Consider the following 20,402-nt stretch of genomic DNA (forward strand, 5'->3'; position numbering starts at 1 on the left):
AAGACTGGCTTGGGCCAAGAAACATGAGCAAAGGACATTAGACCGGTGGAAATCTGTCCTTTGGTCTGATGAGTCCCAATTTGAGATTTTAGGTTCCAACTGCCGTGTCTTTGTGAGAAGCAGAGTAGGTGAACGAATGATCTCTGCATGTGTGGCTCCCACCATGAAGCATGAGGGAGGACGTGTGATGGTGTGGGAGTGCTTTGCTGGTGACACTGATATATTCATAATTCAATGCACACTTAACCAGTATGGCTACCACAGCATTATGCAGTGTTCCGCCATCCCATCTGGTTTGCGCCTAGTGGGACTATCATTTGTTTTTCAACATGACAATAACCCAACACACCCCCAGGCTGTGTAAGGGCTATTTGACCAAGAAGGAGATTGATGGAGTGTTGCATCAGATGACCTGGCCTCCAAAATCATCCGACCTCAACCCAATTGAGACTGTTTGGGATGAGTTGGACCACAGAGTGAAGGAAAAGAGGCCAACAAGTGCTCAGCATAGGGCTGGGCGATATGAAAAATCTCATATCCCGATCACGATATAGCACATTCTGTGAATAAATAGTTGATATAAAATGACCACATGTAAAGGCCTATTTCTTATTACATTTTGAATTAAACTCGACAAATAAAAGGTAGTCTTATTTGATTATTTCTCCTTTTATTTAGAACTTTTGTGCAAATTTTAAATTAAGAATTTAACAAAACAAAATATGAATCTATAAAATCTAAAAAAAGGTCAATTGAAAACACTTCAACTATAGTTGCAAATAAAATAAATAGGTCTAGGTCGGGGGTTTGTTTTGAGCACCCAACAGTTTTTTTGGGGGGGTCTCATCTGTAGACTCTCTCCATACTGTTTCACATGATTCTCTCATAGGTGGTAAAAGAGGTTAGTGGTGTTTGAGCCTGTTTTCGGGACTGGCCTGCGGCATATTTAGCAAATTTCCTTCCACACGGAACGTTGCTGTAAAGAGTGTGATTTGCGACACAACTAAATAAACAAGAGAGCATAATATGAAACTATACTTTTTTCTATCGTCATATCGCCCAGCCCTAGCTTCAGCATATCGGCACGCGGAGATTACAGCTTGCTTCGACAAAAAGCTACCTGGAATGGTTGCATACCACTGCTGTCTTGCTTCTGAAGCTAAGCAGGGTTGGTCCTGGTCAGTTCCTGGACGGGAGAACAGATGCTGCTGGAAGTGGTGTTGGAGGGCCAGTAGGAGGCACTCTTTCCTCTGGTCTAAAAAAAATATCTGAATGCCCCAGGGCAGTGATTGGGGACACTGCCCTGGGTAGGGTGCGGTCTTTCGGATGGGACGTTAAACGGGTGTCCTGACTCTCTGAGGTCATTAAAGATCCCATGGCATTTATCGTAGGGGTGTTAACCCCGGTGTCCTGGCTAAATTCCCAATCTGACCCTCAAAACCATCATGGTCACCTAATAATCCCCAGTTTACAAGTTTACTCATTCATCCCCCTCCTCTCCCCTGTAACTATTCCCCAGGTCGTTGCTGCAAATGAGAATGTGTTCTCAGTCAACTTACCTGGTAAAATAACTACAAATAAATGTTATTTTTTAACAAAGTTGTAAAGTATGAAACAGCATATATGCTTCAGTGAGCATCAGTCTGAACCAGTAAGACGACTCCAAGGATAATGACTAACTCCAGGCATTAATAACTCGCTTTAGGAACATCACAAGGCTGACAAATAACCTTCTGAGAGAAAGCAAAGGTTAAATCGCTTAGGTCATAGTCCCTTGTGCCAGAGTGTTAAGAGGTTCTGGGTCCCGAGGTTACTCCGGCTGTAATCTAAACCTATTCTTTAATAGTGTTGTGGTGATTGACTCTCTGCAAATTCAAGAGTAAACAGTCCTACGATTGATTAATTAAAACGAATGCGTCACTCGAGTTCAATTTGATTAGACGAGTCAAATGTGAAAACACTAATCTCATATTCAATGCCACAATGTATCAACTGAAATTAATGAATCGCTTTATCTGATTGGCCGTGTGAAATGTGATGCGACAAACACAAAGCTAATCACAATTTCAATTTCTCCCCTCATCAGGACTAAAGTGGGACTGACAACATCAATTTAATTTCAGTTCGGTTTGTCCTTAACGACGTCCAATCTTTTCCCCTCTGCCTTTGGCACGTTGGCTTTCAGACCCTACACACAGTAGTAGACAGTGTGCGGTCCAGTGTGCAGGCCAGTGTGCAGGCCAGTGTGCGGACATATTACTGTTGTTTACTGTTCAATGAACACAGAGATTAAAGATCTCCGTCCTTTCAGACAAAATAATACAAGTTCTAGAGCTTCTACAGAGTCCTTCATCAGACCTCAGTGCCACTTCACATCATAAATGAACCGAGTGAACTGTACGTTAAGTGCATATGACTTTGGACTTCAAACATAGCTATGAAGAACATTCGACTTGAGTCAGTGGTCACAGACAGACAAAGCGGTCTCCGTCTACCTGCAGAAAAAGATTAAGGTGGGGTGGGGGTGGGGGAATCACACTAGAAGCTTTTCAAAGATGCAGCGACTTCATTTCGATTGTTTTCAATGAAGAACATTCCATTCACCCAAAGGGACAATAGAACTGCACTTCCATGGTATCCTTTATCAGAGCTTGGCACCACTTTATCATTTTGGGGCGGCCGGTAGCCTAGTGTTTAGCGCGTTGGGCCAGTAACCCGAAAGGTTGCTGGATCGAATCCCCGAGCTGACAAGGTAAAAAAAAAAATCTGTCGTTCTGCCCCTTGAACAAGGCAGTTAAACCCACTGTTCCTAGGCCATCATTGCAAATAAGAATTTGTTCTTAACTGATTTGCCTGGTTAAATAAAAAAAAAACATTAAAATAATGGAAAATTAACAATGGATGGAAATGAATCAACTGTATAAATTATCATTAAATGTATAAGGAACATTTACCACATATAACCTTCAACTTCAAACTGAGAACTGAAGACTTCCCTCCATCTGTCAGTCTCAGAATATGGCCTGCATTAGGGAAAAGCATAGTGTCATATTTCCCCACTGAAGAGGAGGGGTTGAAAAAGAGAAGGGGAATGTTTACTGTTTCCTCCTGACTAATGCTGCAGCACTCTGGCTGAGTTGTCCTCAATGGTAACTCCGGAGAGGAGGATGAGGACAGACCAAAAGGGCAAGAGAAGAGGAATCCACACCAATTCCATTACAGCGAGACCACAGTAGAGAGAGATAGAGAGACAGAGTCAGAGACAGAGAGAAAGCGAGACAGAGAGCGAGAGAGAGAGAGAGAGAGAGAGAGAGAGAGAGAGAGAGAGAGAGACAGAGAAGTGTGTAGTGAGAGAGAGTATAGTAAAGTGTAGTGTGGTATAGTGTAGTATAGTATATTGTAGTATAGTGTAGTATATTGTAGTATAGTGTTGTATATTGTAGTACAGTGTCGTATAGTATAATATACTCACTGCTGTACTGGCTGCGACCTGCTTTGACTCTATAGTCAAGAAGGTACTAGAGTGTAGTATAATGCAGTATATTGTACAATAGTGTTGTATATTGTAGTGTAGTATAGTATAATATACTTACTGCTGTACTGGCTGTGACCTGCTTTGACTCTATGGTCACAAAGTGTAGTAGTGTAGTATAGCGTAGTATAGTGTAGTATATTGTAGTATAGTGTAGTATATTGTAGTATAGTGCAGTATGGTGTAGTATATTGTAGTATAGTGTAGTATAGTGTGGTATAGTGTAGTATAATATACTCACTGTTGTACTGGCGGCGGCCTGTTTTGACTCTATAGTCAGGAAGGTACTAGAGTGTAGTATACTGTAGTATAGTGTAGTATATTGTAGTATATTGTACTATAGTGTAGCATATTGTAGTATAGTGTAGTATATTATAGTATATTGTAGCATACTGTACTATAGTGTAGTATAGTGTGGTATAGTGTAGTATAGTGCAGTATATGGTAGTATAGTGTAGTATAATATACTCGCTGCTGTACTGGCGGCGGCCTGCTTTGACTCTATAGTCAGGAAGGTACTAGCGTGTAGTATAGTGTAGTATATTGTAGTATAGTGTATTGTATAGTATAGTATACTGTAGTATAGTATATTGTAGTATAATATAGTGTAGTATATTGTAGTATGGTGAAGTATAGTGTAGTATATTGTACTATAGTGTAGTATATTGTCCTATAGTGTAGTATATTGTAGCATGGTGTAGTATAGTGCAGTATATTGTAGTATAGTATATTGCAGTATAATATAGTGTAGTATATTGTAGTATGGTGAAGTATAGTGTAGTATATTGTAGTATAGTGTGGTATAGTGTAGTATAATATACTCACTGTTGTACTGGCGGCGGCCTGCTTTGACTCTATAGTCAGGAAGGTACTAGAGTGTAGTATATTGTAGTATAGTGTACTATAGTGTAGCATATTGTAGTATAGTGTAGTATAGTGTAGTATAATATACTCACTGCTGTACTGGCGGCGGCCTGCTTTGACTCTATAGTCAGGAAGGCTAACATCTGTTCCACCTTCTGCTCTTCCTCCTCGTGGATGTAGTCTGTATCTGCATGGGAACGACACAGCTTCCAGTTAGGAAACGACACAGCTTCCAGTTAGGAAACGACACAGCTTCCAGTTAGGAAACGACACAGCTTCCAGTTAGGAAACGACACAGCTTCCAGTTAGGAAACGACACAGCTTCCAGTTAGGAAACGACACAGCTTCCAGTTAGGAAACAATACAGCTTCCAGTTAGGAAACAATACAGCTTCCAGTTAGGAAACAATACAGCTTCCAGTTAGGAAACAATACAGCTTCCAGTTAGGAAACAATACAGCTTCCAGTTAGGAAACAATACAGCTTCCAGTTAGGAAACAATACAGCTTCCAGTTAGGAAACAATACAGCGTCCAGTTAGGAAACAATACAGCTTCCAGTTAGGAAACAATACAGCTTCCAGTTAGGAAACAATACAGCGTCCAGTTAGGAAACAATACAGCTTCCAGTTAGGAAACAATACAGCTTCCAGTTAGGCAACAATACAGCTTCCAGTTAGGCAACAATACAGCTTACAGTTAGGAAACGATACAGCTTACAGTTAGGAAACAATACAGCTTACAGTTAGGAAACGATACAGCTTACAGTTAGGAAACAATACAGCTTACAGTTAGATGTAGGTACAGTTGGGAAACAACACAGCTTACAGTTAGGAAACGACACAGCTTCCAGTTAGGAAACGACACAGCTTCCAGTTAGGAAACGACACAGCTTCCAGTTAGGAAACGACACAGCTTCCAGTTAGGAAACAATACAGCTTCCAGTTAGGAAACAATACAGCTTCCAGTTAGGAAACGATACAGCTTACAGTTAGATGTAGGTACAGTTGGGAAACAACACAGCTTACATTTAGATGGAGGTACAGTTGGGAAACAACACAGCTCACAGTTAGATGGAGGTACAGTTGGGAAACAACACAGCTTACAGTTAGATGGAGGTACAGAGGAGGAGGGACAGGAAAAAGAGGAGGGACAGGAGCAGGAGGACTGAAAAAACAGCTACTCTCTCAAGGCCATCAGACTGTTAGGCTGCACTTTAATAAATGTACTAAATGGATTTAATAAAAGGCATCACTAGTCACTTTAAATAACGCCACTTTATATAATGTCTACATACCCTACATTACTCATCTCATATGTATACACTGTACTCTATACCATCTACTGCATCTTGCCTATGCCGCACGGCCATCGCTCATCCATATATTTATATGTACATATTCTTATTCCATCCCTTTAGATTTATGTGTTTAAGGTCGTCCTTGTGAATTTGTTAGATTACTTGTTAGATATTACTGTACTGTCGGAACACAAGCATTTCGCTACACTCGCATTAACATCTTCTAACCATGTGTATGTGACAAATAACATTTTATTTTATTTGAGAAGGAGGAACAGGAGGGGGGGGACAGGAGGGGGAACAGGAGGCGGGGGGCAGGAGGAGGAACAGGAGGGGGAGGGGGGGCAGGAGGAGTAACAGGAGGGGGAGGGGGGGCAGGAGGAGTAACAGGAGGGGAAGGGGGGGCAGGAGGAGGAACAGGAGGGGGGGGGCAGGAGGAGGAACAGGAAGAGGAGGGACAGGAGGAGGAGGGACAGGAGGAGGGACAGGAGGTGGGACAGGAGGTGGGACAGGAGGAGGAGGAATAGGAATAGGAGGAGAGACAGGAGGAGGAGGGACAGGCGGAGGACGGACAGTAGGAGGAGGAGGGACAGGAGGAAGGAGGAGGAAGGAGGAGGAGGGACAGGAGGAGGAGGAGGAGGGACAGGAGGAGGGACAGGAGGAGGGGGGACAGGAGGAGGAACAGGAGGAGGAACAGGAGGAGGGACAGGAGGAGGAGAGACAGGAGGAGGGACAGGAGGAGTAGGGACAGGAGGAGGGACAGGAGGGGGGAGAGGAGGGGGGGCAGGAGGAGGAGGAATAGGAACAGGAGGAGGAGGAGGGACAGGAGGAGGAGGGACAGGAGGAGGAGGGACAGGAGGGACAGGAGGAGGAGGGACAGGAGGAGGAGGGACAGGAGGAGGAGGAATAGGAACAGGAGGGGGAGGAATAGGAACAGGAGGAGGAATAGGAGGAGGAGGGACAGGAGGAACAGGAAGTGGGGGGCAGGAGGAGGGGGGCCAGGAGGAGGAACATGAGGACGGGGGAGGGGCAGGAGGAGGAACATGAGGACGGGGGAGGGGCAAGAGGAGGAACAGGAGGAGGAGGATGGACAGGAGTAGGAACAGGAGAAGGAGGAGGAACAGGAGGAACAGGATGGACAGGAGTAGGAACAGGAGGAGGAGGAGGAACAGGAGGAACAGGAGGGGGAGGAGGAGGAACAGGAGGAGGAGGATGGACAGGAGTAGGAACAGGAGGAGGAGGAGGAACAGGAGGAACAGGAGGGGGATGAGGAGGAACAGGAGGGGGATGAGGAGGAACAGGAGGAGGGACAGGAGGAGGAAGAGGAGGAGGAGGAAGAGGAGGAGGAGGGACAGGAGGAGGGACAGGAGGAGGAGGAGGAACATGAGGACGGGGGAGGCGCAGGAGGAGGAACAGGAGGAGGGGGGACAGGAGGAGGAGGAACAGGAGGAGGCGGAACAGGAGGAGGAGGAACAGGAAGAGGAACAGGAAGAGGGGGGAAAGGAGGAGGAGGAACAGGAAGGGGGGACAGGAGGAGGAGGGACAGGGGGAGGAGGAGGAGGGACAGGAGGAGGAACAGGAGGAGGAACAGGAGGAGGGACAGGAGGAGGGACAGGAGGGGGGACAGAAGGAACAGGAGGAGGGACAGGAGGAACAGGAGGAGGGACAGGAGGAGGAGGAGGGACAGGAGGAGGAGGGACAGGAGGATAAGGGACAGGAGGAGGAGGGACAGGAGGAGGGACAGGAGGAGTAGGGACAGGAGGAGAGACAGGAGGAGGGACAGGAGGAGGGACAGGGGGGGGAGAGGAGGGGGGACAGGAGGGGGGACAGGAGGGGGGCAGGAGGGGGAGGAATAGGAACAGGAGGAGGAACAGGAGGAGGAGGAGGGACAGGAGGAACAGGAGGAGGAACAGGAGGAGGGACAGGGAGGAACAGGAGGAGGGGGATGGACAGGAGTAGGAACAGGAAGAGGAGGAGGAACAGAAGGAGGAGGAGGGACAGGAGGAAGAGGAAGAGGAGGAAGAGGAGGAGGAGGAAGAAGAGGAGGGACAGGAGGAGGGACAGGAGGAGGGACAGGAGGAGGAGGAGGAACATGAGGACGGGGGAGGGGCAGGAGGAGGAACAGGAGGAGGAGGAGCAGGAGGGGGAGGAACAGGAGGGGGAGGAACAGGAAGAGGAACAGGAAGAGGAACAGGAGGAGGGGGAACAGGAGGAGGGGGAACAGGAGGAGGAGGAACAGGAGATACAGGAGGAGGAACAGGAGGAGGGGGAGGAGGAGGAGGGACAGGAGGAGGAGGAGGGACAGGAGGGACAGGAGGGGGGACAGGAGGAGGGACAGGAACAGGAGGGGGGACAGGAGGAGGGACAGGAACAGGAGGAGGGACAGGAGGAGGAACAGGAGGAGGGACAGGAGGGACAGGAGGAGGAACAGGAGGGACAGGAGAGGGAACAGGAGGAGGAGGGACAGGAGGAGGAGGAGGAACAGGAGGAGGAGGAACAGGAGGAGGGACAAGGGGAGGAGGAGGAGGAACAGGAGGAGGGACAAGAGGAGGAGCAGAAGGAGGAACAGGAGGAGGAACAGGAGGAGGAACAGAAGGAGGTGGGACAGGAGGAGGGACAGGAGGGGGGAGAGGAGGGGGGACAGGAGGGGGGAGAGGAGGGGGGAGAGGAGGGGGGCAGGAAGAGGAGGGGGGACAGGAGGAGGAGGAATAGGAACAGGAGGGGGAGGAATAGGAACAGGAGGAGGAACAGGAGGAGGAACAGGAGGAGGAGGAGGGACAGGAGGAGGAACAGGAGGAGGGACAGGGAGGAACAGGAGCGGGAGGAGGGACAGGAACAGGAGGAGGGACAGGAGGAGGAACAGGAGGAGGAGGAACAGGAGGAGGGACAAGGGGAGGAGGAGGAGGAACAGGAGGAGGGACAAGAGGAGGGACAGAAGGAGGAACAGGAGGAGGAACAGGAGGAGGAACAGGAGGAGGAACAGGAGGAGGAACAGAAGGAGGTGGGACAGGAGGAGGGACAGGAACGGGAGGAGGGACAGGAACAGGAGGAGGGACAGGAGGAGGAACAGGAGGAGGAACAGGAGGAGGAACAGGAGGGACAGGAGGAGGAACAGGAGGGACAGGAGGAGGAACAGGAGGGACAGGAGAGGGAACAGGAGGAGGAGGGACAGGAGGAGGAGGAACAGGAGGAGGAGGAACAGGAGGAGGAGGAACAGGAGGAGGGACAAGGGGAGGAGGAGGAGGAACAAGAGGAGGAACAGAAGGAGGAACAGGAGGAGGAACAGGAGGAGGTGGGACAGGAGGAGGTGGGACAGGAAGAGGGACAGAAGGAGGAGGAACAGGAGGAGGAGGGACAGGAGGAGGAGGGACAGGAGGAGGAGGGACAGGAGGAGGAGGAACAGGAGGAGGGACAGGAGGAGGAGGAACAGGAGGGACAGGAGGAGGGACAGGAGGAGGAGGAACAGGAGGAAGGACAGGAGGAGGGACAGGAGGAGGAGGAACAGGAGGAAGGACAGGAGGGGCAGGAGGAGGGAGGACAGGGGGGGGGGGGGGGGGGCAGGAGGAGGACTGACTGGCAGCATGGCCATTGAGAGAGATGGAGAGATTTTTAAACATGTTTGAAGTGGATAAATGGCCATCAGCCTCCTCTCCTCTTCTTTCTTCAAGTGGCTGCTGTGTGTTTAATGCTGCGTACCATCTGAGACGCTCATCTATAATGTATTACTGTCCGCCTGGCTGGTCGACTGTCTTCACAGAGGCAGGAACCTGTCCTTCAGTTCAGCACATGACTGAACAATAAACATGGTCTTCATTCGGGAAATTCTACTATTATCATCATCATTCATAAAATCAATATTTATTCAACCTTGAGGATTTGAAGAATTCCTCTGTGTATTATTAATTTGTGGTTCCACCATCATCACCCAGAGCCAACCTTAAACCCTAGAACCAAGCCCAGAGCCAACCTTACCCCCTAGGACCAAGCCCAGAGCCAACCTTAACCCCTAGAACCAAGCCCAGAGCCAACCTTAACCCCTAGAACCAAGCCCAGAGCCAACCTTAACCCCTAGAACCAAGCCCCGAGCCAACCTTACCCCCTAGAACCAAGCCCGAGCCACCCTTAGCCCCTAGAACCAAGCCCGAGCCAACCTTAACCCCTAGAACCAAGCCCAGAGCCAACCTTAACCCCTAGAACCAAGCCCAGAGCCAACCTTAACCCCTAGAACCAAGCCCAGAGCCAACCCTAGAGCCCAGAGACAAGCCCAACCGAGAGCTAAGCCCAGAGCCAACTTTAACCCCTAGAACCAAGCCCAGAGCCAACCCTAGAGCGCAGAGACAAGCGCAACCGAGAGCTAAGCCCAGAGCCAACCTTAACCCCTAGAACCAAGCCCAGAGCCAACCCTAGAGCCCAGAGACAAGCCCAACCGAGAGCTAAGCCCAGAGCCAACCCTAGAGCCCAGAGACAAGCCCAACCGAGAGCTAAGCCCCGAGCCAACCTTAACCCCTAGAACCAAGCCCAGAGCCAACCTTAACCCCTAGAACCAAGCCCAGAGCCAACCTTAACCCCTAGAACCAAGCCCAGAGCCAACCCTAGAGCCCAGAGACAAGCCCAACCGAGAGCTAAGCCCAGAGCCAACCCTAGAGCCCAGAGACAAGCCCAACCGAGAGCTAAGCCCAGAGCCAACCTTAACCCCTATAACCAAGCCCAGAGCCAACCTTAACCCCTATAACCAAACCCAGAGCCAACCTTAACCCCTATAACCAAGCCCAGAGCCAACCTTAACCCCTATAACCAAACCCAGAGCCAACCTTAACCCCTAGAACCAAGCCCAGAGACAAGCCCAACCCGAGAGCATAGCCCAGAGCCAACCCCAGTGAGAAAGCAGAGCCACAAGGTCTGTTTTCATAAACAAATGACAGAGGGAGAAAGGGGATGAAGGAGAGAGGGGGAGGTGGGGGGTGCTGATGAAAAGAACCCATGTTAGCAGCAGCAGCTGATGGGACAGAGGCGATGCCTCCCGCCACTAACCCTCTTCCTCCCCTCTCTGCTTGTGACCTTGGCCATGTCCTTGCCACAGTGCATTTAGGTGGAACATAGCAAGACACAGAGGAAGTATATATACATATACTGTCAGGTTTCTGAAGGGTTGGGGAGTAGGGCAATAATCACTCTGAACCAGAGATCCACATTCTTCACAAAGTATACCCTTCGACTTAATCCATATTTTGTTATGTTACATCCCGAATTCAAAATGTATTCTATAGATGGGGGGAAAAAACTCTCACCCCCCTAACCCATAATGACAAAGTGAAAACATGTTTTCAGACAATTTTTCACACATTTATTGAAAATGAAATACAGAAATATCTTCCATATTAATATTCAGACCCCTTTTGCTATGCCACTCCAACTTGAGCTCAGGTGAATCCAAGTTTCTTAAGATGCCAATACAACTTGACTGGAGTTTGGACATTACTTAGAGATAAAAAAAACACCTGTCTATATAAGGTCCCATAGCTGACAGTGCATGTCAGAGCAGAAGCTATTGTCCAAGGAACTGCCCCAAAGATCTACAATATATAATTGTGATGATGCATGTCTGGGGAAGGATATGAAACAATTTCTAGAGTGTTGAAAGTTTCCAAGAGCACAGTGTTCTCCATAATTTGGAAATACCCAGACTCTGCCTAGAGCTGGCCGTCCAACCAAACTGAGCGACTAGGCAAGAAGGACCTTGGTTAGGGAGGTTAGGGAAGAACCCAATGACCACTGACAGAACTACAGTTCCTTGGCTGAAATGGGAGAACCTACCAGAAGGACAACAGTCTACAGCACTTCATCGATCTGGGCTTCATGGGAGAGTGGCCAGACAGCTGAGAAAAAAGGCACGACAGCACAACCAGAGTGCATTTGCAAAAAGGCGCGTGAAAGATTCCGAGAATAAGGCAGAAAATATTCTGTGCTCTGTTGAGTGAGAAAATGTAACTATTTGGCCTGAATACAAAGTGCTATGACTGGAGTAAACCAGGCACAGCTTATCCCCCATTTCACACCATCCTTACCCTGAAGCATGATGGTGGCAGCATCATGCTATGGGGATACTTTTAAGCGGCAGGGACTGGGAGACTGCTAAGGATAAAGGGAACAATGAATGGAGCCAAATACAGGCAAATCCTTAATGAAAACTTGCTTCAGCGTGCAAATGACCTTAGACTGGGGGCAAAGATTTGTATTCCAACAGGACAATGACTCCAAGCATACAGCCAAAGCAATGCTGAAATGGCTTCAGAACAAGAATGTATTATTTATTTATTCCACCTTTATTTAACCAGGTAGGCCAGTTGAGAACACCTTTATTTAACCAGGTAGGCTAGTTGAGAACACCTTTATTTAACCAGGTAGGCTAGTTGAGAACACCTTTATTTAACCAGGTAGGCTAGTTGAGAACACCTTTATTTAACCAGGTAGGCCAGTTGAGAACACCTTTATTTAACCAGGTAGGCTAGTTGAGAACACCTTTATTTAACCAGGTAGGCTAGTTGAGAACAAGTTCTCATTTACAACTGCGACCTGGCCAAGATAAAGCATAGCAGTGTGAACAGACAACACAGAGTTACACATGGAGTAAACAATTAACAAGTCAATAACACAGTAGAAAAAAGTGTCTTTATACATTGTGTGCAAAAGGCATGAGGAGGTAGGGGAATAATTACCATTTTGCAGATTAACACTGGAGTGATAAATGATCAGATGGTCATGTACAGGTAGAGATATTGGTGTGCAAAAGAGCAGAAAAGTAAATAAATATAAACAGTATGGGGATGAGGTAGGTAAATTGGGTGGGCTATTTACCGATAGACTATGTACAGCTGCAGCGATCGGTTAGCTGCTCAGATAACAGATGTTTGAAGTTGGTGAGGGAGATAAAAGTCTCTTCAGCGATTTTTGCAATTCGTTCCAGTCACAGGCAGCAGAGAACTGGAACGAAAGGCGGCCAAATGAGGTGTTGGCTTTAGGGATGATCAGTGAGATACACCTGCTGGAGCGCGTGCTACGGATGGGTGTTGCCATCGTGACCAGTGAACTGAGATAAGGCAGAGCTTTACCTAGCATGGACTTGTAGATGTCCTGGAGCCAGTGGGTCTGGCGACGAATACGTAGCGAGGGCCAGTCGAGGTCGCAGTGGTGGGTGGTATAAGGTGCTTTAGTAACAAAACGGATGGCACTGTGATAAACTGCATCCAGTTTGCTGAGTAGAGTATTGGAAGCTATTTTGTAGATGACATGGCCGAAGTCGAGGATCGGTAGGATAGTCAGTTTTACTAGCGTAAGTTTGGCGGGGTGAGTGAAGGAGGCTTTGTTGCGGAATAGAAAGCCGACTCTAGATTTGATTTTAGATTGGAGATGTTTGATATGAGTCTGGAAAGAGAGTTTACAGTCTAGCCAGACACCTAGGTACTTATTGATGTCCACATATTCTAGGTCGGAACCATCCAGGGTGGTGATGCTAGTCGGGCGTGCGGGTGCAGGCAGAGAACGGTTGAAAAGGTTTTGGTTTTACTAGCGTTTAAGAGCAGTTGGAGGCCACGGAAGGAGTGTTGTATGGCATTGAATACTTATTTTCCACCATAATTTGCAAATAAATTCATTAAAATCCTAATGTGATTTTCTGAAATGTTTCCTTCTCATTTTATCTGTCATAGTTGAAGTGTACCTATGATGAAAATGACAGGCCTCTCTCATCTTTTTAAGTGGGAGAACTTGCACAATTGGTGGCTGACTAAATACTTTTTTGCCCCACTGTATATTTTACCTCTTGGTGATGTCATTCGGAAACATAATGGTAACTTTCACCTCTTTGCTTCAATGAAACATGGTGAAGCCCCAAAATTGCCCTCCCTGGAAGCCTGTGTTTCAGACATAAGGAAGTGGATGGCGGCACATTTTTCACTTGTAAACTCACACAAAACAGAGATGCTAATTGTAGGTCCCAAGAAACAAAGATATCTTCTGTTGGATCTGACAATTAATCTTGACGGTTGTACCGTCGTCTCAAATAAAACTGAAAGACCCCGGCGTTACTCTGGACCCTGATCTCTCTTTTGACGAACATATCAAGACTGTTTCAAGGACAACTTTTTTCCATCTACGTAACATTGCAAAAATCTGAATCTTTTTGTCCAAAAAGGATGCAGAAAAGTTAATCCATGCTTTTGTCACTTCTAGGTTAGACTACTGCAATGCTCTACTTTCCGGATACCCAGATGAAGCACTAAATAAAATTCAGTTAGTGCTAAATACGACTGCTAGAATCCTGACTATAACCAAAATATTTGATCATAATAGTCCAATGCTAGCCCAGGGGTGTGAAGGTGAACGGAAAGGCACTGAAGCAACGAACCACCCTTGCGGTCTCTGCCAAGGCCGGTTCCCCTCTCTCCACTGGGATTCTCTGCCTCTAACCCTATTACAGGGGCTGAGTCACTGGCTTACACGATTTTCCTGTCCGGTTTTGAGCCCCCCTCGGGTTCGTGCCATGGGGGAAATCCGGTGTAAGCCGGTGTCCTGTGTGAATTTAAGTATGCTCCCTCTAATTCTCTCTCCCTCTTTCTCTTTTTTTCTCAGAGGACCTGAGCCCTAGGACCATGCCTCAGGACTACCTGACATGATGACTCCTTGCTGTCCCCAGTCCACCTGGTTGTGCTGCTGCTACAGTTTCAACTGTTCTGACTGTGGCTATGGAACCCTGACCTGTTCGCCGACGTGCTACCTATCCCAGACCTGCTGTTTTTGACTCTCTCTCTCTCTACCGCACCCGTTGTCTCGAATGATTGGCTATTTAAAGCCAACTGACATTTACTCCTGAGGTGCTGACCTGTTGCACCCTCTACAAACACTGTGATTATTATTTGACCCTGCTGGTCATCTATGAAAGTTTGAACATCTTGGCCATGTTCTGTTATAATCTCCACATGGCACAGCCAGAAGAGAACTGGTCACCCCTCAGAGCCTGGTTCCTCTCCAGGTTTCTGCTTTTCTAGGGAGTTTGTCCTAGCCACTGTGCTTCTACATCTGCATTGCTTGCTGTTTGGGGTTTTAGGCTGGGTTTCTGTACAGAACTTTGTGACATCAGCTGATGTAAAAAGTGCTTTATAAAAAGTGCTTTATAAATACATTTGATTGATTGATTGACTGACCTTTAAGGTTGCGGAAAATCAGATTGCATACCACAGAGAATACTATAGACAATCAAGAAAGCCAGTCAGTTGATTATTGACAAGTTTTTCCAACACTTTTGATAAACCGTGGCTGCCTTCTAAGCAATGGGAACCTCCCCAAAGAGGAGAGAAAGGTTAAAAAGGTCAGAGATAGGCTTGGCGATGATAGGGGCAGTAACCTTAAATAGGAAATAGTCTTAACCATTAGACGATGCAGGAGTTCCTTTAGCATCTCTGACTCAGTGACCGCCTGCAGGGAGAAACTTTGTAGTGGGGCAGTGGAAAAAGAGGGAAGAGCATCGGGGATAGTCACATTAGAAAGGGTGGGGAGATGGAGAAATGTTGGACCTTTTCTTATTGGTCTATTAACTAAGGCAGGCCAAAACTCCATCGCACCAAAACAGTATTTTCAAGCAGATATTACATTAAAACTGTCATCATAATTTAAAAAAATATCACAGCATTATTCCAACGACATAGTGTGTAAATATATATATATATATATATATATATATATATATATATATATATATATATATAAATAAAGTAAAACACAGCAAAATCGAGTTTTTGACTGCACTAGGCCTTTAATTGAATAGAAAATCCTCAGATTGGCAGGCATTGACCGGCAGCTAGCTAACAGAGTGGCATGGGACATATACATCCTCCACACACTGTGTTTGAGTCCCATATAGCACCCTAATGCCGATATAGTGCAGTACTTTTGACCAGAGCCTGAGGTAATGTATCTGGAATAGGGTGCCATTGGGCACTCACACACGGTCTGATTAATACAGCTAATGTAACACCTGCCCCATGGAGGTAGGATATAATGAAGATGGAAGGGGGGGGGGGGGCGAGAGAATCACTACCTCATCACAGTACTGATGAGAGCCGTCTCCGTTACCCTCCAAAACACCGGAGCCCAAGCTGTTACCGCCAGGACCTCACAGAATTACAAGACACTTCTGTGAGGGACCTCATTTATCATGTTCTCTTCTCTGCTCTCTCTTATCTCTCCTCTCCGTCGTCTTCTTCTCCTCCCTCTCACTCAGAACCTAGTACACAAATGAGCCATCCAATTACGTCAGATGGCTTTGCTAGCCTAGTGGAGCACACTTCCTCCCTCTAAAATCCGCTCGCTCTAATAAACTCTGAAAAGACCCTGGGGGGTACTGGGTCCCTCTCATTTCACCTCTCTCTCTGAGTTTGAGAGGAGCTTATTTTCATAAGAGATGAATAGTCTACTGACTGAGGTGTACACTGTACTGCTCTCTGAGTTTAAATCATAAAACCAGGATGAGAAGAGTCCTGATTGACAGCAACTAGTCATTGGCTTGGTGATTAGTTTAAAAGTAAAAAAAATATATATATATATTATTATATATTTCACCTTTATTTAACTAGGCAAGTCAGTTAAGAACAAATAATTATTTACAATGACGGCATACCCCAAGCCAAATCTGCACGACGCTGGGCCAATTGTACCCTATGGGACTCCCAATCACGTCCGGATGTGATACAGCCTAGATTCGAACCCAATCACTTCCGGATGTGATACAGCCTAGATTCGAACCAGGGTCTGTAGTGACGCCTCTTGCACCGAGATGCAGTGCCTTAGACCGCTGCGCCACCCGGGAGCCCTATGTTCTAGTGTAGTAACAACATGTGGATGCTGCTGAGGGGTTTAGGGGTTTATCTATGGAGGCAGAGGGGCCTCTGGAGGGAGAGAGGCCTCCACTCCTGTGTTGTCTTGGCTTTGTGCTTAGGGTCGCAGTCCTGTTGGAAGGTGAACCGCACTGACGTCCTGAGCGCTCTGGAGCAGGTTTTCATCAAGGATCTCTGTACATTGCTCCGTTCATCTTTCCCTCGATCCTCATCTCCCAGTCCCTGCTGCTGGAAAACATCCCCACAGCATGATGCTGCCACTACCATGCTTCACCGTAGGGATGGTGCCAGGTTTCCTACTGAGGTGACACTTGGCATTCAGGCCAAAGTGTTCAACCTTGGTTTCATCAGGCCAGAGAATCTTGCTTCTCATGGGAGACAGGATCAAGGCAAAGATGAAAGGAGCAAAGTACAAAGAGATTCAAACAAAAACCTGCTCCAGAGCACTCAGGACCTCAGACTGGGGCAAAGATTCACCTTCCAACAGGACTGCGACCGTAAGCACACAGCCAAGACAACGCAGGAGAGGCTTCAGGAAAAGTCTCTGAATGTCCTCGAAGAGGCCCAGCCAGAGCCTGGACTTGAACCCGATCAAACATCTCTAGAGTCCTGAAAATGGCTGTGCAGCGACGTACCACATACAACCTGACAGAGAAGAATGGGAGAAACTCCCCATTCAGCCAAAGGTGCTTCAACAAAGTACTGAGAGTCTGAATACTTATGTAAATGTGATATTTCAGTTTTCTGCTTTGTCATTATAGGGTATTGTGTGTAAATGGATGAGGGGGGGAAAAAAGGCTGTAACCTAACAAAACGTGGAGATCTCAAATAAAAATTCTGAGCAGTGTAGGGTAGTTCCTTTAGAATACCTAACAGACAGCCAGCTGACGGGCAGACGGACCAAAGGAACAGACAGACCAACGGACTAACAGACAGCCAGCCAGAGAGATGTACTTACAGGCGTGCAGGGAGAAGTGTTTCCGTTCTGCGGGGGCTGCAGCAGGGTCTCCTGGGTGTACTGCGGGGGTTTGGGGGAGCACTGCTGCAGCCGGAGAGGTCTCTCCTTCCCCCAGGAGGTGCTGGATGGAGTGTAGCTGAAAGCACGGATCAGACAACAGCACCGAGGCCGCACGCGACACCCTGAAGAGACACAGAGGACATGTTAAAGCAGACGCTCACTAAAAACCAGAAGAACTAGTGTCATTGGTCAGACTCCACAGTTTCCCCATTATGGATAGTGCAGAATTACTTGGCAAGATCGTTTCAATATTGAGAACATTCAAGGTGTTTTTTTAAAACTCCTCTTCCTTTCACACAGTGCATCAGAACTTGAAAGATGAATCTCAGCCAAGACAGGACACATCTTTCATGTAACCCCAGTGTGACTTCTTGTTCCTGTGAAGACTTCCTGGAAAATAGTAACAACCACATATCGGCGCTGACTTTATAATAAAGTCATGTCAACCGACGTTGTACTCTCTCTCTCTCTCTCTCTGAGAGCTCACTACCTCTGCTGCTCCTCCTCAGCTGGTCTACACAGCTGTTCAATCACTGGTCTCGACATTCACTCCCTGGTCTCGTTCCCTGCTGTGGTTCTCAGTACCAGACTATTTCTCTCGCTCTCTCTCTCTCTCACACACACAGCAGCCATACTCACACAGCCATACTCACACAGCCATACAGCTAGCTACACACACAGTCATACAGCTAGCTACTCACACAGCCATACAGCTAGCTACTCACACAGCCATACAGCTAGCTACTCACACATCCATACAGCTAGCTACTCAATCAGCCATACAGCTAGCTACACACACAGCCATACAGCTAGCTACTCACACAGCCATACAGCTAGCTACTCACACATCCATACAGCTAGCTACACACACAGCCATACAGCTAGCTACTCACACAGCCATATAGCTAGCTACACACACAGACATACAGCTAGCTACTCACACAGCCATACAGCTAGCTACACACACAGTCATACAGCTAGCTACACACACAGTCATACAGCTAGCTACTCACACAGCCATACAGCTAGCTACTCACACATCCATACAGCTAGCTACACACACAGCCATACAGCTAGCTACACACACTGCTAGCTACTCACACAGCCATACAGCTAGCTACACACACAGCCATACAGCTAGCTACTCACACAGCCATACAGCTAGCTACTCACACAGCCATATAGCTAGCTACACACACAGCCATACAGCTAGCTACACACACAGCCATACAGCTAGCTACTCACACAGCCATACAGCTAGCTACACACACAGCCATACAGCTAGCTACTCACACAGCCATATAGCTAGCTACACACACAGACATACAGCTAGCTACTCACACAGCCATACAGCCAGTACCCAGTACTGGCACTGTGTCCATGATGCAAACACTGGAAATAGACGATGTAGACTAGACAACAGGATGGTTCAAAGCTTTTCTGTTTGTATAGTCCCCAGACTAACTTCTAACTATTCCCCTAGACAACATGGCATTAATATTCCACAGATGGGGAGGAAGCTGACAGGGAAGTTAGAGGGAAGAACACAAGCAGAGTTTCCTCTGTGCAGGAAAAAGGGAGTAGAAGTGAGTTGGAATACACACACAGTAACTGATGCCTGGTAGCACGGCTGGAGGATGAGACTGAGGCAGGACCAGTCCTGTCAATGTGACTCAGACTCAGAGACAGAGACAGACAGGTCAGAGAGCGGGACACATGTTGGGCTGGGCTGTATACAGTACTTTACTATATTCCGGTATTGAAGCATGGACCAGTCCTGTCAATGTGACTCAGACACAGACACAGAGACAGACACACAGACAGGTCAGAGAGCGGGACACATTTTGGGCTGGGCTGTATACAGTACTTTACTATATTCCGGTATTGTAGCATGGACCAGTTTGTATTTTTTACTTTACTTTCTATAACGGAATTTCAATGTTTGGTTAGTTAAACGTGATACGCAACTTCAGCGTGTGTAATGTCATTTAATTAGATTTTTTAATAGTTTACTCTTTATCTACTTGAGTCGTCTTTCTCCCTTCTACTGCCTACCACTTCCCGCACCAAGCCCCGCCACTTCCCGCACCAAGCCCCGCCACTTCCCGCACCAAGCCCTGCCACCTCCCGCACCAGGCCCTACCACTTCCCACACCAAGCCCTACCACCTCCCACACCAAGCCCTACCACCTCCCACACCAAGCCCTACCACCTCCCACACCAAGCCCTACCACCTCCTACACCAAGCCCTACCACTTCCCACACCAAGCCCCGCCACTTCCCACACCAAGCCCCGCCCCCCACACCAAGCCCCGCCCCCGTCACTCAGGGAGAGCATTTTACTTGCCGTTCACTCTGCCGTCTACATGGTCAGAAAGATGCAATGAGATGTTGGTGAAAAAAACAACAACCCATATGTTGCTTTCCACAAAGTCTTCTTTAATTACACTTCTAGTTTGTGTATCTTACTGTCCGCTAGTTTTGTATTTTCTTAACAAGTTGCGGTTCCTACCCTGGTCAATAATTCCTCCCTGGCCTTATTCATTTGTTGTCATGTCAAACAACAACGTATTCAAGGTGCTGCCCACTATGTTCCAACGATCGAATTAGAATAAAACCAGTCTATATACATAATTCCACAACATCTCACCAATTAACTAAGGCTATACTTTTTGTCCGTATCTTGCAGCCCTGCGAGGCACCGTGTGGAAATGATACCAAAAGTGTGGTAAATGTAGACATTTTAGAAAACAGACAGTATAAAACAAATCACAATGAAGAAAGGCCTATTGAAATGACTCA

At 47.4% G+C, this 20,402-nt stretch overlaps 1 protein-coding gene across 2 annotated transcripts in view; it reads right to left on the reverse strand.

The window, feature by feature from the left end:
* LOC139413907 (ring finger protein 123) overlaps window positions 1–20,402 on the reverse strand; it is a 257,740-nt gene that overhangs the window by 29,891 nt on the left and 207,447 nt on the right. For both annotated transcript variants that reach the window (XM_071161754.1, XM_071161755.1), the window contains exons 35-36: window positions 17,541–17,722; window positions 4,489–4,583 (exon numbers count right to left, since the gene is read on the reverse strand). In XM_071161754.1, coding sequence (XP_071017855.1) covers window positions 4,489–4,583; window positions 17,541–17,722 — 277 coding nt within the window. The remainder of the gene's footprint in view (window positions 1–4,488; window positions 4,584–17,540; window positions 17,723–20,402) is intronic.

This window comes from Oncorhynchus clarkii, chromosome 7 (assembly GCF_045791955.1).
Source record: "Oncorhynchus clarkii lewisi isolate Uvic-CL-2024 chromosome 7, UVic_Ocla_1.0, whole genome shotgun sequence".
Lineage (NCBI taxonomy): Eukaryota > Metazoa > Chordata > Actinopteri > Salmoniformes > Salmonidae > Oncorhynchus > Oncorhynchus clarkii.